Source organism: Hippopotamus amphibius, chromosome 1 (genome assembly GCF_030028045.1).
Source record: "Hippopotamus amphibius kiboko isolate mHipAmp2 chromosome 1, mHipAmp2.hap2, whole genome shotgun sequence".
Classification (NCBI taxonomy): domain Eukaryota; kingdom Metazoa; phylum Chordata; class Mammalia; order Artiodactyla; family Hippopotamidae; genus Hippopotamus; species Hippopotamus amphibius.
The window spans coordinates 145,400,453-145,422,347 of NC_080186.1; the positions used below are offsets into that span (position 1 = coordinate 145,400,453).

Below are 21,895 nucleotides of genomic sequence, written 5' to 3' on the forward strand. Positions count from 1 at the left end.
ATTGAGATGATCATGTGGGTTTTGTCTTTTCTTTTGTTGATGTGGTGTTTCACATTGATTGAGTTGCATATATTGAACCATTCTTGTGACCCTGGGATGAATCCAACTTTTCATGGTATGTGATCTTTTTTTATGAATTGTTGGATTCACTCTGCTGATGTTTTGTTCAGGATTTTTTTGCATCTATATTCATCAAAGATATTGGCCTGTAATTTTCAATTTTGTTAGTGTCCTTGTCTGGTTTTAGCATCAGGGTGATGGTGGCTTCATAGCATGACTTAGGGAGTGTTCCCTCCTCTTCAGTCTTTTGGAAGTTTGAGGAGGATTAGTGTAAGCTCTTCTCTGTATGTTTGGTAGAATTCCCCAGTGAAGCCATCTGGTGCTGGACTTTTGTTTGCAGAGAGTTTTTTTTTTACCGATTCTATTTCACCTCTAGTGATCAGTCTGTTCAAATTATCTCTTTCTTCTTGATTCAGTTTTGGTGGGCTGTATGTGTCTAGGAACTTGCCCATTTCTTCTAGGTTGTCCAATTTGTTGGCATATAATTGTTCATAGCGTTCTCTTATGATTTTTTGTATTTCTGCAGTGTCAGTAGTTATTTCTGCTCTTTCCATTCTTATTTTATTTGGGTCCTCTCTCTTTTCTTCTTGGTGAGCCTGACCAGAGGTTTGTTAATTTTCTTTTTCCTTTCAGAAAACCAGCTTTTGGTTTTATTGCCTTTTTTCTATTTTTTTAAACCTCTATTTTATTTACTTCCTTTCTTTATTATTTCCTTCCTTCTGCTGACTTTAGGTTTTGTTTGTTCTGCTTTTTCTAATTCTTTTAGGTGGTAGGTTAGGTTGTTTGAGATTTTTCTTGTTTTTTGAGGAAGGCCTGTATTTCTATGAACTTCTCTCTTAGGAATGCTTTTGCTACATCCCATATATTGTCTGTGGTTGTCTTTGGGGGGGGGGTGCTGTAATTTTAAATAAGGTCATCAGAGAAGGCCTTATTGAGAAGGTAGTAAAACATGAAGGTGATATAAAAGCACAAAGGAAAGATTGTTCCACCCATAGACAAACAATATGGAAAATATGATTTCTTCCTTTTTAAAATTTCATTTTTTTTGCACAGGTAACACATGTATGCTCTTGTTAAAAAAATTGAATGTTCACTTGGATGACGCCTCTGCCCATGCACAGCCCCCTCCGAACCTCTGACCTCTTTTATCAATTTGGGCTTCATCCTTCCTGACTTGCCTCTGTACCTCTGCATTTACATTGTTGGTGGGGGTGGGGGGGGGTGACATTTTCTATAAACTATCCTCTGTAGCTTGTACTTAAGCTTGCCATGACTCTTGACCATCTTTGCACCTCAGCACATATCAACATACTTCGTTCTTTTAAAATGCTGCATCATATATCACTGTATAATTTTACTAATTTGTGTCTTGATGGAAATTTTAGTTATTTATAGTTTCTTTTCGCTGTCACAAACAGTACTGCAAGGTACATCCTTGCAATTTCATTTTTGTGCACCTGTGCAAATAGCTCTCTAACATGGGTTACAGGGAGTAGAATTACATATTAGGTCAGAGAGTGATCATTTCTAATCTTAACAGATACTGCCAGCTTGCTCTCCAAAAAGGCTTTTTCCTCAGCATGTAAACACGTCTGTGCACAATTTCTTTTTAAATGGGACTATTCTTTTTAAATAGTATATCCCTTTTCTCTTGATTTTGACCTGTAAAACACTGAGAACATTTTCTTTTGAACAGTCCCCTCTGGCCTTTGAGTGAGGCTTGTGGCTTTCTCCCCAGGATTTCTCTAGGCCTCGGCCACCCCAGAAGGCGCTCCCGGCTAACCCAGTGCCAGGCCGCAAGAACTTCCCCAGGCCAGGTGGTGCCTCCGTCCTGTGGCCCCCTGCCTCCAGCCCTCAGCCGACCCGGCCCCTGGTAGCACCTGTCCCAAAGGTGAGTCTTCAGAAACCCTTGACCTTCTCTGGGGGCAGAGGGACCCAGGGGGCAAAAATATGATTGAGAAAACAGGCCAGTTCATGCTTCTTGATGTAGGGCTGGACTTCCAGAACAAAAGCAAAGGACAAAAGCTTCTCATTTCTTGGTGCCCGCATAACTGTCCCTTAAATTGGTGATAGAGGTTTTTTGGTTTCATGTGAAAGGTGACGTTTAGGAGGCTGAGCTATGGTAGCTGCAAACCTGGGTCTGCTGCTGACGAGAGAGCTGAGCGGCCCTGAGCAAGTCACTCTCTCGAGTCTCCGTTTCCTTATCTGGAAAGAGGTTTTAGGAAGCAGCAATAGCCAGCCCCACTGGGTTGCTGTGAAGGTCAAGGCAGTTAATTTACATTCACTGCTGACCTATGGGAGGCTGTGCACAAATGGCCCCTCTTAATACCTCTTCCCTGGGGCTGATGTATTCTTAGTCCTGGGGGCTGGGGAGGAGGGGAGCAGGTGAGGAAGCTGGCTGACTGCCCTGTGGGAACTCTGCAGACTGAGCTGCAGCTTTGCTGGGAAGGAGGGTGGCGTGGGCCGGGGAGGGATGGCTCGTCCGCTGAGGGTGGGCATCACCAGGCCTCTCACTGCAGAGTTGATGGTCTGGACGAGCAGGCACGTGGACAGACTTCTGCGGAAACCGTTCTTCTCAGCTGACAGCCTGTCTCCCCTGCCCACCTGTCACAAGCAAGAGGACAGCTCCCCACCAATCCCATTGATCAGCATGGAGTTCATGTCTCTCTCCCTCCGTCTCTTTTTTTCCCCACAGTTTCCTGAATACAGATCACAGAGGGCTGTGGGCATGACTAGCTCGAAAATCTAGACCCGTGTAAAGGGGCTTCTCCCTTTCCTTGAAGACTCAACACCACGGAGGAGCTGTGGCCACAGAATCTGGAAGAAGCATGTCTGCCCACCTCAGAGCTCCTCCTCCCCTCCTCCCCTCCTCCCGGAACCACTGCATCTCTGAAAAATCTCCTTCTTGACTCAGTGCCTCCACGGCCTCTTCAGAGGCCCAGAGTGACTACTGTCCAACGGCACCCAAGTGTTGTTTTGTGCAATATTCAGGCCCTGGGAGGGAGGGGCGCGCGGAAGAGGATGCATGGCTGCTTCTCTCCCATCTGCCCTTCGGATGGCCCCTCACCCCAGAGGTGCCATTCGAGCTGGTGCAGGCCGTGTGAGCTGGTGCGCCCTTTGGGCCAGGACTCAGCTTGGAGAAGCCATCCATCCACATCCTGTGGCGGAGGGTACGCGTGAGAACTTTCCTTTGCTTCCGTCTTCTTCGCAGGTCCCAGGCTGGACAGAGGCCGGGCACGTACCGTCCCTTTTAGCTCTGGGATCAGGAGGGGGTCACTCCAGCCACGGCTGTGGCCCTGCCCAGCGCGTGGTTGAGGTCACAGCTCCTGGCTCTGTGGCCGCAGGTGAACCAGTCACGTCTCCCCTGCCGCACTCCTCCCCCCGACCCCCTGCCCCCATCACCAAACCCCCACACCCCCTTATTCCCACAGGTCACTCTGACTCAGGCAGGTACTATTTGTAGGCAGTGTAGACAGCAGGGGAGCACAGCCAGGCCCCCTCTGAGCCGTCAGGCCAAAGGTTGCGACTCCGCTAGCCCTCGTTCTCGCTCGCTCTCTGTTTTCGCTTCTGTATTTTCCAAGTGCCTCCCGCCTTTGATTTCTCCTTCCCTGCTCAGACCCCCCTAACGTGTGGTGCTGTGGAGAGTGAATCCACAGCAGTCCCGACTTCCTGGGACCTGGTGCTGTGACTGTACGTCAGGGTCCTGCCTGAGGGTTGGCCACGGGATTTCCTACTTTGGTCCTCAAGGGTGTTGACCGGGGTAGACTCGGGCCATGGCTGTGGGGTCGTAGCTTTACTTTCCATGCTGTGTTGTGACCTCAGCAGAGTGTGAATCTTCCTCTGACTCCCTGACCTGAATCTGAGGAAGGTCCTCAGGGATGGTGGTAGGTGCAGGGAAGGGAGCGGACACCCTGGGAACCCCAGCCTGTCCCCAGACCTGGTCACTGGCTTGAGGCAGGACCGCTGTCCTCTGAGCAGAGAGCAGACCTGTCTCTAGAGATCCCTGGAGAAGCAGGCTGGATGGAACAGAGTCTGTGCGGGACCAGCCAGATGGTTTTTCATCCACTTCCTTGTGTTCTTTCCTCTGCTCCTGCCCTCCCTGCAGCAGGGAAGGGGGGCTGTGCGGTGCTCTGCTAGGTGGGACGATTTTCAGAGAGTCGCTGGAGATGTTCTCTGGGACTGTCTCCCACCCCAGAAAGGTGCTGGGCAGCGTGGGGCCTCCCCACCTCCTGCAGTGAACAGACATTTGCTCTTGAAAACCTCAGTGCAAGGAAGAGGCTTGAGTTTTCACTCCCAACCACTACCCTGGGGCCCCCTTATAGTTCTCTGTATACAGTAGGTGCTCAATCAATGTTCTTGGGTTTGTAGACAAGTGGGAGATTTCGGCTGTGCACCTGCGGGGACACTTGGGGTGGATTTAGAAGGAGCTCAGGAAAATGAAGTTCTCTTCCCTCAGGTAGTCAGGTAGTTGTGATATTGGTGATATTCACACCCTGTCTTGCCGACAAGGGGCCTGGTTGCCTCCCATAGCCGATGTCCACCGTCCTCGCTGCCTGATGAGGTCAGGGCACGGCCTTCCATTTAAGTGTGCTACTCTAGATGCCCCAGGCCTCAAGGCTGGGTCCCAGAAAACTAAAAGTGGAGACACCTCCCCCTAAAATCACCGTTCAACCCAACCCGTGCCCCGCCGACGCTCCTGTGGCATGCCCGGCTTTTCTCCCCCACATCAGGAGGTAGAAGGCTCTGAAGTGAAGATGCCACAGCCATTGTGGCTGCATGAGTCTTTTGAACCTGAAGTCCACCCTCCCTGGAACCACACCAGAAAGAGACCCGAGTTGTCGCTTCCTTGGTTTGTTTTTGTTTTCCATTATTTTAATACCACCTCCATCCCATAAAAATTGTACTGTGAACTGGAAGATGGTTGAATTTTTAAAATTTGGTAAGACTTTTGGCAGGCGGTTCTACTTACTGTTTCACTCCTGGCTGTGTTCACGGAGCCAGGAGTCACCATTCTGGCAGGTCAGGGAGGCTGCCCAGGAGCAAGCCTGGTTATTATGGCCCTCTTTTCCCCTCCTGTGTCCATGTGCTGCTTTGAGGTGACAAAAACCGATATGGACTTAGGGGAGGAGAGACTTTATTCTCAGGGATTACTGCAAGATTGGGGAAGGGAGTGTTGTGATAGGGGCAGGGAGCGGTTGCATTAGGAGAATGCGCAGGTGAGCTAAGTGGCTGCAAGATCTGGCAGCATCTCATAGCTCAGAAGGAAGAGGCCTTTTATAGGAGGAAGTGAACGTGGCTGGAAAGAACCGCATTCAGGGACCGTCTTTCTGGTCACCCTTCGGGGAGGGGCTGTAGGCTGGCTCTGGCTGAGGGTGTGTCCATGCTCAGGGTCTGGTGGGGAGGAGAGGAGCTTAACGGAGCCTTGGTGGAGTGACTTAACCAGTCTTCTGTTCAGATGGAGACGATGCAAATCTTTTTAGACGCTAACTTAGCCTCCCACCAGTTTTCCAACCCTAGACGTGTTTTCCTTAAGAGCCTAGGAGGTATCTCTGAAATGTAAACCTCAAGGGACCTCAAGGGAGACTGCACCTTCTCTCCCTGCCACAGTGGGAATTTTAGCCCAGGCACTGGGCTCAGTGGTAACTACCTGCTTGCCATAGGTTATTTTTAGCCTTATTTACTTCTCCCTATAAAAGAAAAGCTCCTTTATGCCCCTGCTCTGAGACGCTTGCAGATCTTACGGTGTCTCATTGTAGATCTGATGGTAATGTTGCAGCCCCATCGCCCTATGGCCGTGGCCCCTTGCTATCTCTTGCAGTAGTCCTTTTGAACAAAGCCTCCCCTTACCTATGTCAGAATTTGTTCTTATTTGGCCGAGGGTATGGAAGACTTGCATGTTTTAAATTGAGAATCAGTTCTAAAGTCAGTAACTGCGTTAAATGTGTGTATAACAGCTCTGCTGGACACCCAAGAAAGCCAAGAGTATGCCAACTGGAAAGGTGCCCCACCCATCCATAGGGAACCTTGCAAAGGAGAGGTTATGCAAAATCCAGTCCAAGTGCCCCCAGAGTCACCCTTCCACGCATCCTCTCTTACCATCCACTGTGTGTACGTACGTATGTGTCTGGGATCCAGGGCAATGTGAATTTTCTTTTTATCTGGGAGATTGTTCACAGAAAACAGATCCTCTTTTCTCTCGTCCACCTATTAATTGTTTACAATATTTGTATATCTATGCAAAATACTTGAATGGGCCATGGTGCCTTTTTTCCTTGTTTGTATTTAATTAAATTGTCATTTGAAACGTTGTCTGGTTTGACAACTCTTTTGTTTGTTTTCATGTCACACTGGCCAGCCTGGACAGGATTCATCACGAAGGACTCCTCAGAAGAGTTCCCACAGAGACCGGCCGTCCAGCCTGTCTGGCCACCATGGAAGAGCTTGAGCCACAGAAAAGCCCTGGGTTTTCCCATGACCAGTCGAGGGAGCTGTTTGTCTTTGCACCTGGACACAGGCTGGTCTAGTTTAAATAGGTCTAGGGTCACTCAAGGCATGAGTGATAGATCTACCTTGAGGATTTGTGAGGACTTAACGTGTTCACGTGAAGCTCTGAGCACTGTGGTTGGCGTCTCGTAAGGGCTCAGGCATTAACGAGGGATGGGTGTCTTCAAATGACTCTATTTCCCAAGTAGCCTTTCCTTCTCTAGTGAAGGCGTGGCTGTAGAAAGCCCTGGAGGCACTTCCTTGGCAGCCACAACTCTCCAGAGATCAGGGACGGGCCCCCCGGCACAAGAGGAACCAGTTTACGTGTCCTGTGTCCAAGGAAAGCCAAGATGTAAGTATCAAGTAAACACACGCAGAGGTCTTTATTCCTGACCCTGCAGACCACGCTCTCAGGGCCCTCAGATTACGGCCATTCTCAAGATCCAACATGTTGCATTGATTTTAGTTACAGAGAGAAATCCACATTCATTAAAAGCTCGGGCTTTGAGGCTGGAGGTACAGGAAGCCAGTCTGTTCATTGGAGCTCCAAGGCCAGCAAGCGTTTTGGCCTGGGCTTGGCTATGCTTAGGGCATGGGATGTAAACACAGGCACGGGTGTGGACTTACACAGGGAAGGCTTTGCACCAGCTTGTGGGCTGAGGGCCAGGTCTCCCTTCTTTACAGATATACTGGCTCCCTTACCTCCCTTTCAATGGTCCGTATATCAAGCCTCACATTCTCGCTGCTGGAAAGAAGATGGGAAGGAAGGGGATGTTAATTCTCTTTCCGGCTGCTCTTGTTTCTTTTGACTGCCTCTGACCAAATGTGAGGGGACCAAAGGCAGTCCCCAAAGCAGGTGGTGTTGGAGCAGTCGTGACACGCCGCTTCCCAGTGTGGGCAGCTCATCAGTGGAGTTGGGGACTTGGTGGCAGTAAGGTCAACAGCCAGAATGCACCCTATGCCAAGCTTATACCCCCACTTGGTCACTGAAATTCAAAGCTGATCCCACCGGCCAAGCCTCTAAGGCTCCAGCCCAGAAGCTACCCAGAGGGGACTTCCCTGGTGGTCCAGTGGTTAAGACTCTGCGCTTCCACTGCAGGGGTATGGGTTCAATCCCTGGTTGGGGAACAAAGCTCTGCATGCCACATGGTGCATCCAAAAACAAACAAACAAACCCACAGAAGTTACCCAGAGCCTTTTCCACCGGGGTTCTTGGTTGGCCAACAGAGTAAACACAAAAGGTAGCCCCTGGTTTCCGGAGAGCCTGTGTCTGCTTTCTGCCAAATCCTGACTTTGTTCCTTACTTTTCTCCCATCTCCCCAAGTCATATTTTGGTTTACTCCTGGAGGAAAAGGAAAGTGCATTCTGCTTGACAGCCAGGCTACTTTTCAAAGCAGTTCAGTTGCTGTTCTCTTTGGAGAATGAGGCAAAATGAAACCCTGGGCTTGGCCAGCAGAGCTTGGTTGGGAAGCACCTTTTGTTGTTATTGTGTTGTTTTGAGTCCTAAGATAACTGCCTGAATGTCTCCATGACTAACTCCTTAGGATGTATCTAGAGAGGGAAGGAGTGGATGGAAACAGATGCTGATTTCCAGGCTGGCTGCTCCGAGAATGGTGCTGGTGGAAGTGTTTCCCTGAGACGTCAGGTGGCTTTCACAGTAAGAAGGTCAGCTGAGGTCTTGCTTCCATCTCTGAAGATGAGGTGGCAAAAGCAACAAGACATTTTACAATAGTTGCGTGTCTGTTAGTTCCAGATGGGAGGCATGGCGAGTGGCTCTCTGGGCCTTGGGGAGCCAGCTGCACTTCAGCCTGGGGCTCAGGAACGGTGAGTCAGCCTCAGGAGGCAAACTAGTGTGAAGGATTCCCTGATGACCAACATTTCAGGGCAGTTCTTGGCTCGGGCTACATTCAGCGGGTCAAATCCTATCTTCTTTCCAACAACATGGAGATGGCACCAAGGAAACAAGTGGGAAGGGAGGTCCAGGGGACCTGCTGGCACCAATGTAAAGTAGGGTATTTGGTCACTGAGGCTGTGTTTCCTGGAAGTTCTGCCACCACTGCTCACTGGGTAGGGATTTTTCTCCCGGAAACAGCGATGAGGTATAAATGAACGTCTCAAGAAAAGAAAGCCCATTGGTAAGAGCTGTGTTGAAAACAACCAGGTGGCTCTGAAGCTGAGCAACCAGGCTGTACCACAGCGCTCACATCAAGCTTTACGAATGGATTATAAATACTTTGGGCTTCACTTCTGGTGATGGGGTGCTGGCGAGTTCTATGCTGTCCACAAGGACGTTCTTGTCTTCGAGTCTAATGACACTGGGCTCTGGGGCAGGAGAGGGGGTTGGGTTTTTGTGCATGTGGGGCAGACTGGTCTGGCTGATGTCCAGGTCTTTGAAAGCGTGAAGCATGAACACACCCAGAATGATGGTGACAAAGCCAGAGAGGGTGCCCACGATGTCCGCAGCCGACATGCTGTACCACTCCTTGAAGAGGACGATGGAGGAGGTCACCACCACCGAGGTGAAGAACACGTAGTAGATGGGGAACACCAGGGAAGTATTATAGATGTCCAGCGCCCTGTTGAGGAAATTGACCTGCGTGCTGAGCGAAAGTGCCAGCACGAGGGACAGGATGTAGGGCAGAGGGTGCCGCACTACTGGCAGCCCCTGGAAGAAGTTCTTAATGGTGATGCCCAGGCCCTTGACGGCAGACACGGAGAAGGCCCCGATCACAGAGCAGATGGCGATGTAGATGAGAATATTCCTTTGTCCGTAACGTGGGGCGATGATGAAGATGAGGATGAGGCAGGACACCAGCAGAAGCACAGCAAACACGATGTACCCTTTGTGGGGGAGGGAGATAACCTGAGCTGGGGGGATGCCATTAGCACCTGGAGCCCCACGGCAATGGGATGTTGCATTAAGAATCTGGGTTCTGGAGTCAGACAAACATGGGTCCCAGTTCCAGCAACACACGTTTTTAATAAAATCTGTACAAGTTACTAATTAAACCCCCCAAACCTCAGTTGCCTCTTTGTAAAATAGGATTAATAATAGGACCTTCCTCATAGGAGCTTTTTTGTGAGATTAAATGAGATAATACATGCAATTGACTGAATATGCCCCCCCCCCCCCATTTATATGCTGAAACCTAATCCCTAATGCGATGGTATGTGGAGGTGAGGTCTTCGGGAGGTGACTAAGTCATGAGGGTAGAGCCCTCATGAAGGCAACAGCACCCTTATAGAAGGGACTCCAAAGAGCTCCCTTGTCCCTTCCACCAGGCAAGGACACAGTGAGAAGATGACTGAACGAAATCTATACGGCCTTGGTCACAGACCTGATTGTGGCCTCCAGAACTGTGAAAAATAAACGTCTGTTGTTCATAAGCCACCCAGTCTATGATATTCCATTACAACAACCTGAACTAAGACGATGCAAACAAGCATTTAGAACGGTACCTGGCACATAATAAACACGTAATAAATAGCATCCATACCTATCAGAATGGGAACCGGTAAGCTAGCCTTAGTACCAGCCCATCAACCTTCTTCCCCGAGCTTGCCTCCTCCTCCTCCAGGTGGCAGCACCTGAGATGGCCAGAACCTAGTCAGAACGTGGTTCACCCCCAGTGCTTTCCTGCTCCCGGGGAGCCTGGAGCCTACCTGTGTCTTTCATCTTGGCAGCCATCTCCACGACCGTGGTGATCTTCTCTTCCATGGGGGCGTGGATCACCATCACTGTGCTGCCAGCTACGCAGATCACACAGCCCAGCTTCCCCAGCAGGTTCAGACTCTCTCCCAGGAAATACGAGGAAAGGACGGCACTGCACGTGAAAGCAGAGAAAGGAATTAGAGCGTCTGGGCCAGCCCCAGTGTTCTGGAGAAAAGTGGGAGCTGAGCAAGGGCTCACTACTCTCACACGTGGAAGCTTTTCTAGATGCCTAGAAAATATTTGAAATAGAAACTTATTTCTGGGAGGGTTACAGTGTGGGCTGGAGGAATCAACAATAGACCTGGGAATTTCTTCCGTTTTAGAGACTGAAAATATCCCCAAACAGAAGAGTTGGAAGAGCTCTTCAAAGCACTCTTGTCTAACTTCCTACCCAATAAGCACCTCTTCTCTCAACGTTGCGAACAGAAGGCTTTCAGCCTTGGCTTGTCTACCTCTGGTGGCAAGCAGCTCACCCCTTCACAAGGCAAATGAATCCATTGTAGGTTCATTCTATTATTCACCCAAAATATGGTAGTTTCTACTTATCCCATATCTATTCCTTGAGCCATACAAAACAAATCCATTCCTTCTTCCATTTGTATATGCCAATATAAACAACCACAGTGACACTTTGGGCACACTTTACATACTAGATATTGTGCTTGGAACTTTCCACTTATTATCTCACTAACATCTTGCAACTCTGAGAAGTAAAACATGCTTATGCCCATTTTATAGATGAGAAAACCGAGTCCCATAGAAGCTTAAATGATGGCATGATCATACAACTAGTAAGAGACAAGCCAGATTTGAGCTCAAGTTCTAATTATAAAGCTTATGGTTTTCTCTCTACACCTCACTGAGAAGAATTCTCCTGACCTCCTTGAGTCTTTTCTGGGCAAAATACCTCCAGTTCCTTGCTGTTCCTTGGTGATGTGACTTTCATTCCCATTACATCCTCCAAATGAGCCAGCAAAGGTGAGGGAAGAAGGGAGGGAAATGAGACAGAACAGGTATGATCGCTGGGGCATGTTTCTGTTTCTTTACAAAGGTGGCATTCGTTTAGGGCAAAAATCTGTTGGCTGACCTAAGGTCACCCAATGAGCCTCATGAGTCCTGCTTAAAGCTATCAGGAAAGAGGGGATTGATGTCTAACCTCCTCTGAGTGTCTCCCATCACTCCTCTAAAACTACCAAAAACATTTTACCCACGATGCCTGTTCACGAGTGCCCGCTGGCATTGGCAAAGGCAAAGGTCACATGGTGGAGGATTCCCTGCCTCTCCCAACTTCCTGGGATGGGAATTTGTGAACTAATCAGATACGCAACAGTGGTACCACAACTACATCATCCAACCGTGCCATGTGAGTCATGGCTCTATCTGGTTTTTGACTGCATAAATGTTGCAAAATTGTCATCAAGCAGTAAAACAAAACAGGAAATTATAGGTATGGGGTGTGGTGGGCTGGGACTTAGCAGGGCTCCAACGTTAGGGTGACAATCAGAGCCAGCTTCAAATGGGGCTCAGGACCCCCACAGAGGAACTATGTTTGTAGCTTGGGAGGAATGGGGCAATGGGAAGCGCACACGTTTAGTATCAGTTATTTTTAAAAGCATCAAACATTTTCCAGGCAACATGGCCTAGTGGTTAAGCACCCAGACTCTGAAATTAGACTGCCTGGGAGGGAATGCTGGCCCAGCCTCCTAGGACCTGGTCACCTTGGCCAAGATGCTTAACCTCTCTTGGCCTCAGGTCTCCCCTCCTTTCTAATTAGTAGGGATGCTGTGAGGATTAAATGAGTTAACATTATACATCTAGAACATTCAGCACATAGTAAACCCTCAATATATGTAAGCCATGGTTACTCTTCAGTGCCAGTTCTATACTGGGCACTTTCTGTGCATTATCTCATTTAGTCCTTGAAACAATATCTTCAGGCAGGAATTATGAACATCCCCACTTAGCAGATGGGAAATTGAGGCTTGGAATAGTTAAGTGACCTGCCATGTAACGTAACTACTAAGTGGCAGAGATAAGGTTAGAGCTCAGTGAGGGTTAATCTAGGGCTTGTACTTTCAATCTGTGTGCTTCTCCTATTGGGGCACCGAAGCACTGAGTGAGGCATTCAGCTTCCACCTGGTTTGGTCTCGGCCTGCCCCTTTTGTTGCCCAGGCAGAGGAGGAGACGCTACAGCAACAGGCAGCACACGATCCAAGGGTGTGGATCTCTGAACGGCACACTGCCTCCTTCTGGGAGCTGGGACTGACCCAGGTCCCTGACTGCAAGTAGCCGTTGAGCCCACGTGCAGTTCCAGACGTTAACAAACTGAAAATAGGGAGAGACAGCAAAAGAGGTAACAGTAACCTTATGAGGATACTCAGTGCTCCCAGAGGTGTGACGACCGTCGCAGGAGCAAATGCGTAGGCCCCGAAGTTGGCAACTTCTCCGGCAGCCACTAGGAAATTAAGGGGGAAAAGAGGTCACAGTGGCTCTGATGCACCATCTCCAGGCCAAATGAGTCTGGGTGGAGACGGCTTCATTCAGTGTTCAACGATTCACAGAATCCCAGACCAGCATTCCTCAAAATCCCGGTCCTTACGCTCTCTCCCTGCAGAATCTGATCTGAAGGTCAGGCCCAGGCTATCCTGACCAAATCCTCCCAGGTTAAAGACAGGGAGGTGGCCTAGAGTCCAGGGTCACACGGTGCCTTCTGGTTCTTGAGGTCTCTTGGCTTTTAGCCTGGGCACGGTTAAGTGTATCTCAGGGACTGCCAATGATTGGTTTGTATGTTTAAGGTAAGCTCTAGAAAGTGTTAATTATCAAATAAAGAAACAGCTACAGTTATTGATTCTCCAGGTATCAAATGGAGAGTTGTGGACAGTACAGACTGATAGGCAGGTGGTTAGAAAGTCAGACATTCCCAAAGGGCCTACTTCTCCCCATATGAGTTTCCAGTTTGCAGGCTCCTGCAAGTGCCTCTTTTGTCTCTCTGCTCACAGAGAATGCCCTGGGCCGGCCCTCTGAAAGCAGATGCTGAATGTGATAGCTCTGCCTAAAAGAGGGATCAAAACCTGACTTCGGGGATTACAAATAGAAAGCTGGCTAATTTTCCATCCCAAAGAATTAGGGTTTGAAAGCCAGAGAGGGTGGGTGGAAAGAGGGGGAAATGTGTGAATGTTAATTTGGGCAAATCTTAGGTGGCAGACCAGCCACATCCTAAGTGAGACAACAATTGCCTATGGAACAGGGCAACTGACTTAGGAGTGCCGGGCTGTGCCCTATAGAAGTCCAGGAGACTCCAAGGGGCAGTCATAGCTCCCTGCGTGCCAAGGGAAGTTGAGAAATTACACCTTTATCATGACCAGCTCTGTACAAACCTCTCTAGGGACAGATGCTTTATGGATGAAAGACTGACTTTGGATGGAGAAAGTGACGTGAGATGTAGGTAAAATGTTCTAACCGCAAAGACCGTCAAGGTTTCCCCCCTAGATATTGGGGCCTTGGATTCATATTTTGCACAGTAGAGACAGAAATGCCCTACCAACCCCTCCTTTCATCTCTGCCTCTGTCATCAATAGAGCACTGCCCTTACCAGCAAAGAAGCCACTTACTGGTGAGAAATCCAGCCCACCACATTGGATCCTTCAGGTAGCCGTAGCCTCCGTCCACTGTAGAAAAGCATGGACACTAAGTTAGAGGTTGGCCCCACTTTCTCAGGACACTTCCTTCTCTATCTTCACTCCCCAGTCTCTAAGGGTTCAGTATATGTCAGCTGTGGCGAGTCCTCCAGGCTTGCTTCTGGGCCCTGCCCTGGGCAAATTCATCCTTTCCAAAGCTTTAAATTCCATCTAGATGCCCTATTTCATATATGCACCCGGATCCTTTCTTCTGAGCCCTGATGTATATCCAGTTGCTTACTTGACAACGCTTGGGTCTCTCACAGGCATCTCAAACTCTGTCCTAAATGTTATTCTTGATTTTTAAATGTTCCCCACTCACCAAATAAAACTCAGTAAGTTGCACCTCCGTGTACCTAGTTGCTTAAGCCAGGAACCAGGGAATCATATCTGACCCTCCCACTACTCGACCGTCTGCACCCAGTCCATCCTGCTGATTCTGTCTCCAAAAAGCATCTCACGTGTGGCCACTGCACTGCCACCACCCAACTCACAGGCACTATCACCTCTGGCCTAGGTTAAGGCAACCACCTCCTTGGATTCCTCTGGTTCCACTCTTGTCCCTTTATAATCCATTCCTTTCATAGTAGCCAGGAGTCTTTTAAGAATTATGTCACTCCTCAGCTTATAGCTGGCCAGTGGCTCCAAAACAGTCTTAGCATAAAGGCCAGAATCCCTAACAAGACTGTTCATAGTTTTGACCCTGCTCACCTCTCCAAAGGCATCTCCTGCCACGCTTCTTACTACAGTCTAGCTGCGCAGGCTGTCTTTGAGTTCTTTGAAAATGATGAGCTCTTTTTGGCCTTAAGAGCTTTGCCACGTGCTTTTCCATGTTCGGAATAGTCTTAACCACATTTCGATATTTCCTTGAATGTTGCTTCCCCTAAAATGCCCTCCCTGACCCTTTTATCTTTAATGTTTCCTCTTGGGATTCTTCTCCTTAATGACACATCATCTATAATTTGATCTATTTACCTTCTGGCATTTCCCCCACTAAAATGGAAGCTCCATGAAGCCGAGAATTGTGTCTGCTTTATTCACGTGATGGACTCAGAGCCTGGCACATGGTCAATACTTAATGTTAGCCATGAGGATGCTGCTGCTGGGTTTTAGACAGTTTCGTGAAAATCCCAAACTTGTATGTCGCTTTCTGTGAATGCCCATTTTTCTAAGATGGTCTTTAACTTTCATTAGGTTCCTAAAGGAGTCAGAATCTCCCAGAAAAGTTAAGTGCTCTGAGAGCATTTTACTCTGAGTTGAAATCTCAGAAGATACTGAAATAGCAGACTGGAGAAAAAATCGATTCCAGGGAAGCTGCCTTTCTGAATGGTCAGTGATACTTGCTCTGCCCTTTCCTGAGTGCAAGCAGCTATTCTTCTGGCACTTTGGGAGGTCTCTGGCCTTTTGAACACCTGGCCAGAAGTGGAGATAGAGCAGCAATGACCACTGATCCCAACTTCATCCCCACACCTCACAGCTCTCCGTTTTAGAGCACAACTGGCTCTAGTTCTGGGTATCCAACTGTCTATCAGGCCCTCCCACTTAGATCACAGTAATATGAATACTAGTGCTTACTCTATGCTAAGCATCTTTTAAAACACACTACACATCTTCACAACAATCTTTAGGCTGGAACTATTCCTATCCTCACTTTTTCAGAAGAGGAAACTGAGGCACAGAAAAACAGTTTTTCCTGCCCACGAGCACATCACCAGGAATCGAGGAGCTAGAATTGGAATCCAAATAGTCTGCTTCCAAAGCTCAGTGTCCCGCAGCACATTAAACTGAACACATCCAAACCTGAACACATCATCTTACTATAAACTGTTCCTCCTGCAGTCTCTGTCTCAGAAAATCGCACCATCGTCTCCCCAGTTGCTTAAATCAGAGAACTCTGAGTCACCATGAGTCATTTTTTCACCCTCCCATTGGAGCCAGGCAACGCTGAACTCAGTAAGTCCTATCTTCAAAATTTATCTCTGGACTCCACCACTTATCTCCATTCCCACTGCAATTTCCTGGCCCATGTTCTATTGTTTTCCTCTGCTAATTGGTCTCCCACCCACCAGCTTTGTCCCCTAATCCATTCTGCACCCAGCAACCAGGGATCTTTTCAAATTGTAAGTCAAACTATGTCACTCCCCTGCCTAAAACCTTTGTCACTTACAATTACACTCAAACTCTGGAGCTCGGTTTACAAGACCTTTCGTGAGCTGGCCCTCACGGCATTGCTTACTCCTCCATGTTCTAGCCATCCTGAGATAGTTTCAGCTTCTCATATCACTCACGTCTCTCACCCCTGGGCCTTTGCACATGCTGTTCTTACTCCCTGAAATACTACATCCTTCTCTTTTCCTTGTTATCTCCACATCATGTAGGTCTCAGCTTCTAAATCAATTCTTACAGAAAACCTCCGCTACCTCCCAAGCCTGGCTTGACACGCCCCTCCAAAATATGGCCATAGCATTCTATATTTTTCGCATGATAGCACTTAACATGCTGCAGAACAACTGTTTATCGACTTGCCTGTCTCTCCCACTCAACTCAATGCCCCACCAGGGCACTGTGTCCCCAGGTCTGGCATACAGCAGGTACACAATGAATGATGATGAAATGAACAAATTATTTGACATAGGATTCCTTTTCTCAACAATTGTTTCATGGATACACATCTTATTTTCCCAACAAGCAAATCCCTGTGGACAGAGACTCAGTAATTCCTTTGTAGCCTATACAGGAGCTCAGATGGATAGTGAGGGAGGACACAGCAGTGTCTGACATTGCTCTGGCCAGAGGGATTATATTCCCATTTTGTAGGGAAGTTGTGACTTACCTGTGATGATGTAACTGGTAAGAAATAAAACCAGGACTAGACCTGGGGTTTCTGATTCTTGGCCCTGAGACTTTTCCCTGTCTTCCCCCCAAATAACGGATCATGCAGTTCTCAGGAACCGTTGGATTATAAAGGAAGGTCTCCTGCTGGTGGACTGGACTCCCAACGGGACTGACAATGAGCCTTCTGTGCCCATCTAGGACAGGCTCTCAAACTGCTACAGACCCCATGAAGGGAGGTTCCCAGGGCTGGCTGAGGGCTTGCCTCCCAGCACCCCATCCGCCCCTGCTCTCAGGAGCCTACCAGCCCGTGTGGCGCCCGAGGCCACCAGTCGCTGGAGGCCCTTCTTCTTGAGGATGACACTGCTGCCGACGAGGAAGCTGGACAGGATGGCCAGTCCCAGGCCGACATAGAAGCTGTAGTTCTGCCTGAACCTCTCCTGCCAGCTGCTGGAAGTGACATTGCCGGGCACCTTGGGGCTAAGGTCACCGACGATCTGGCACAGGACTTGTTGGGAGGAGCAGTACAGGCTGATCAGGGAACCTAGGGAAGACCACGGTGAGAGAGTCACACTGGGGACAGTTGCATGCTTTAAAAATGTTGGAATTGGCCACTGTTTCAGACCCCATGCTTCAGCTGCTGCCGCACTCCATCCATACCCTGGGCCCCAAACTAAAAAGAACAGTCACTACTCACTGAGTGCTTACTGCAGGCTAGGGACTTTAGCTTCGTAAACTCAAGTTCTTCCAACCACGTGTCAGATAAGCGCTGTCTTTAATTCCCATTTCATAGATGGAAAATGGAGGCCATGAGAGGTTAGGAACCTTGCCTAAGAATACAGGCTGTTTGACTCCAGAACTCCAGTACCTCACCCCTAAGCCAGACTAATGCCCCCCCCCCACCCCCAACACATACCAAACAGGGTCCCCCCAGCTCTCAGGCATCCTTGAATCCAACCTCCTGGCCTCCACAGGAATCCCCTCCCAGCCTCTGGGCACATGGGCCTCCAACAGCTCAGGACCACACAGGGATTCTCCCCTCCCAGAGGCCTCTTCATTTATGTATCCCTAACTCCAGCCACAGTGGAGAGTCCTGACAGGTAACAGGAGGGAGTGAGGCTGGAGTCCACAGCCCCTCCTAAGCCTGAAGATGATGAGATATGAGCATCCTTGTTTGTAAGAACTGAGCATCCCCAAGCCTTACTTCGAAGACCTCTGTTGCTCATGGTCAGTGGCTGGGGCCTCCTTCAGGCCTCAGAGGGATCAGTGTCCCTGCCACCCCATGCAGGATCTGTCTTTAGCTCTCTTTCCAAGTCCTAGAGTCCGCGAGAGTCAATCAGTTCTCATGCCCTTGAGCCAGCACACTGCTGCTGGCTCTTCTGACACAAGCACCAAGGACAACAGGACAAACTTGGACACGAGGGGCAGACCCTCAGTCAGGAGAACTAAGTTGCCTAAGTTCAAGGAAACAGAACACAGCATAGGCAACAATCCTCCGGTGCTGGTACTCACAGGGCCCGCTGCCTGGGGCTTCCCAGGAGCATCCCTATCAATGAAAGTGCAGAGTGATCACGTCCAGGGTTTTAGCTGAAGAAACTGGGGCCCTGATAAGCTCGGTAACCTGCCTAAGGCTACACTGGTGGTAAGTGGTGAAGCCAGAATTGTTTCCCAATCCCCCATAATGCCAAAGTCCATGTTCTCAGCCCCCACCCCCACCCCCACAAAGCAGGCGGCAAGGGGGATGGGGTTTCACCGAGCCTTTTGAAGCTTATCTTAAAATATGAATTCATTACCAACATTTAAAAATCAGGAGATTTCCCATGAAAGTTCAGCTTCAGGGCTGCTTTGCTGCCTTTGCTGGGCACACCGTCCCACAAGCAACAGTTGGCTGCAGCTCAGCACTGGTTTTGCCCCTAGACAGGGCACACTCTTTGCAATTCCCCTCAGCCCATATCCGGCTCCCTTCAGTCATCTGTGTTATGTGCTGGGCCCCTATAACCATCTGAGTCTGGGACCTTTGGTGGTAGAAGGTCTTTTTCAAACTGTGTCGCAAAGACCCAGGCTCCCGTGCCAAGGATGTAAGCCCGGGTCAGGCACGTCTCTTCAAACCAAGCTAGATCTCCAGGCCTGCGCTAGAAGGGCCCAAAGTCTGAAAGGTTAGGCAGCTTTAGCTTTGGCATCTCTGGAGCAGGGAGTGGCAATTTGGCCAAAGTAAGGGCAATTTTGACCTTTCTTCCACAGCACAGAAGCATGGAGCAGCAGAGCTGGAAGAGCCCTTGGAAGGCATCCCGTCTAACCCTCTTTCTTTTCAGCTGGGAAACTGAGGCCCGGAGATGGGGATGGATGTGCTTGAGTCTCACAAAAGCCTGGTGGCAGAGCTGGGTCTGGAACCCACCAGGGGGTGCCCATGTGTCTTTTGCATGTCTCTTTCCAACGCCTGTGTCACAATCCAGAGGAGACGAGACAAGAAATCACCTGGGTCCCTAATCAAACTTGTTCCGACTGCTCATTCCTGTTCCTCAGCTAGGGCAGGAGTCGAATCCTGGGAGTTCCCTGAGTTCAGGAAAAGAGCCAGAACCTGGGAGGAAGTGGGTCAAGCAAGGCAACTCCCAAGAGGAAAGCGACTCCCAAGAGGAAGGCCAAGCCCACTCCCACGCCCTTGCCCTGCCCTCCTGAAGGTACATGTCCAAAGGGTGGGCTTGGCTGTTTGGGGGAGGCCTAGGCACCCAAGGGGCACAGTGCCCTCAGTTAAGTCAAGTCCTCCCATAGGGGTAAACAGAAAATGAGAGAGGGCTGATGGCCAAAGGAAACCCAGTTCTGGGGGGGGGGATGCTCATCTGACAAATGGGTGTTGGGCCAGATGATTCCTGTTTCTCTTCCAGAATATGCTAGGACTGGGGAACATATTTTTCCCAGGGGAAGGTGAGGAAAATGGACTGCCTTGTCGTTCAGAAAACCAAAGCCAGCCAACACCCAATAGACTAGCTTGGAAAGCTTCCCTGGAAAAGAAAAGTTAGAAAAACAGGGATATTCCACAGGCTACAATACCACGGCGAGGTAGGAAAATGGAGGTACACCAAGAAAGGAGGTGGGCATAGTGGTAGGAGCACAGGCTTTAGAATTCAAGAGCCCTGGGTCTATATTCCATTTCCGCACTGTGTTACCTTGAGCAAGTTCATCAGACTCTTCAGAGCCTCGGTTTCTCTATCTCCAGAATGGCGACAGTAAAGTAATAATATCTACCTGCCTTCTAGAGCTGTGTTAAGGATTAACTGGGATAATGCAAGTAAAGAGCCTAGTCCACTATCCACGTTCATAATAAGAACTCGAGCAGAGAGCCCAGCACCTTCCCTTATCCTTTCCCTCCTTTTCCTAAAGGATGTGGGTTTGGGGGTGATAAGCCTCTGCGTCCCCTCCCCTGCCTTTGGCGAGCCTCAGGGAGACAGACCTGGGCAGGTACTGAAATCTCAAGTAACTTTACATAAAAGACCCGCTCCCCCCCGCCCCGCCCTTGGTAGACCACCTCCAATGGCTAAAGCCCGCCCCCTCCCTCCCACGCCCGCCCCCTTTCTGCCATTGCCCCCTCAGCCACCCAGCGCCAAAGAGGAGGCGGGTCTGCCAGAGCCCCGCTCCTTTCCAAGACGGGCCTGAGAACTGGGCGGGGGACAACGCGTGCGAACCCCCTCCCGGGTTTTGGGCCGCCAGGCAGGAAAGGACGCAGAGGAAAGGAGCAGCAGGAAGGGAAGGCGAAGCGCAGAAGGCACCGGGTCCCCGCCGGCCCCACGCACCGTTCTCGCAGCTGGTGTTGCGGGCCGGCAGCTCCATGGGGCCCTGGGCGCTCGCAGCGACTCGCGGGCGGACGGCGCCCTGGTTCCCCCGCTCCGGAGCAGGTGGCCGAGACTTGTCCCCCGGCGTGGCCGGCGCGCGAGGAGCCGCCGGGGTCGGGGCCCGGGGGTGGGGAGAATGACGCGCCCCAGAGGGGGAGGGTCCCTAGGGAGGAGCCACCCGGACTCTTGGACAACTTTGTGGGCCGGGGGCCTCGCCCTCGAGCTGCCTGCAGAGGGGCGCATGCCCTCCTGGGGCACGGAGGCTGCCTGGCTCCCGGAGAGGGAGTCACCACCTCGCCCATGGCAGGACGCGAGGGGGCGGGTCCCCGGGCGCCGCCCCTCCGCGCGTCGCCGACCGGCACCCAGTTCCGCCCCCAGGGACAGTTGAGGGGCTCCAGGGTGGCTGGAGAGGGGGCAATTTTCTGGCCGAGGTGGAAGTGGGAAGGTTGGGGCTAAAAGGGGGGCACTGCTGCCAGGTGGGGCTCTCTCGGGCCATGGGCATCCAGGACCCCGGGTTTTTTCCTTCCTGCCTGCCTTTCTGGCTTCCAGCCTCCCGGCCTCCCTGCCTTATTCATTCATTCAACGTAGGTCTGATCTGCACTGGGGCACTAATAGGCCACAGGCTTATAGTAGGCGCTCAAGAAGTGGTAGATACATATATGTGTAATGAATTGGTGACAGAAGCTTGGTAAATTGAATGAAAGAAAGAAATGAAGTAATTGGAGATCAAAATGAATCAGACATATTCCCTGTCCCCCAAGAACCTTACATATTGGGTTGGCCAAAAAGTTCATTCGAGTTTTTCTGTAACATATTATGGTCCCATAGCCAATAAGTGAGGGACCCAGGAGTAAAAAGAGTTGCTATGTCCCCAATCTGTCTCCCCAGCCACCACCCTCCATGCGCTACTGGTGGCCTTCTACCTGGGCCTCAGAGGATGGGTTCTCCTAGCATGTGGCTTCCCTTAACTTGCTGAATGACTTTAAAAAGTCATCTTCTCTCCAGAAGGATCAGTTTCCTTATCTGTCAAATAAGACAGCCCTTCCTGCTCCTTTGTGTGTGTGTGTGTGTGTGTGTGCGCTCGCGTGCGTGTGTGTGTGTGTGCGCGCGCGTGCGTGCGTGTGTGTGTGTGTGTATCTGCGTAGAGTCCGGGGTGGGATGGGTAGGGCAGAGGTTAGAAAGGAAAGGGAAGCCATAGGTCTTGCCCGCATGACAGATCCAAGTTCATGCATCTTTACCCCTAACACCCAGGCCTATCCCTAACCTTGGAGGGATGCGGCACCAGAGTTCAAATGGAGGTGAGT

General features: G+C 50.1%; 2 protein-coding genes across 4 annotated transcripts in view; one reads left to right on the top strand and one right to left on the bottom strand.

Annotated features, from left to right (window-relative positions):
- Nucleotides 1-2,843, top strand: part of ADAM19 (ADAM metallopeptidase domain 19) — an 84,903-nt gene extending 82,060 nt beyond the window's left edge. Inside the window, exons 22-23 of one of the 3 annotated variants that reach the window (XM_057730131.1) lie at nucleotides 1,799-1,951; nucleotides 2,756-2,843. In XM_057730131.1, the coding sequence (XP_057586114.1) occupies nucleotides 1,799-1,951; nucleotides 2,756-2,809 (207 nt within the window). In that variant the 3' untranslated portion in view covers nucleotides 2,810-2,843. Of the gene's footprint in view, nucleotides 1-1,798; nucleotides 2,015-2,579; nucleotides 2,691-2,755 lie in introns of those variants that run through there. The other 2 variants (XM_057730139.1, XM_057730121.1) reach the window with 2 other exon arrangements.
- Nucleotides 2,844-3,474: 631 nt separating this feature from the next.
- On the bottom strand, nucleotides 3,475-20,825 carry NIPAL4 (NIPA like domain containing 4). The gene is made up of 6 exons (XM_057730156.1): nucleotides 20,553-20,825; nucleotides 17,069-17,308; nucleotides 13,867-13,923; nucleotides 12,620-12,710; nucleotides 10,207-10,367; nucleotides 3,475-9,384 (listed from the first exon to the last, which is right to left on the bottom strand). The coding sequence occupies exons 1-6, from the start codon at nucleotides 20,587-20,589 to the stop codon at nucleotides 8,756-8,758; spliced, it is 1,215 nt and encodes a 404-aa protein (XP_057586139.1). The 5' UTR covers nucleotides 20,590-20,825; the 3' UTR covers nucleotides 3,475-8,755.
- Nucleotides 20,826-21,895: the final 1,070 nt, after the last annotated feature.

Bases quoted from the DNA above. Each gene is read 5' to 3' on its own strand.
- NIPAL4 (XM_057730156.1), bottom strand. From the start codon at position 20,589: ATGGAGCTGCCGGCCCGCAACACCAGCTGCGAGAACG. The intron at 17,309-20,552 runs GTGCGTGGGGCC...GGTCTTCCCTAG, and splicing joins CAACACCAGCTGCGAGAACG to GTTCCCTGATCAGCCTGTAC. The intron at 10,368-12,619 runs GTTACTGTTACC...TTTCACGTGCAG, and splicing joins GCACTGAGTATCCTCATAAG to TGCCGTCCTTTCCTCGTATT.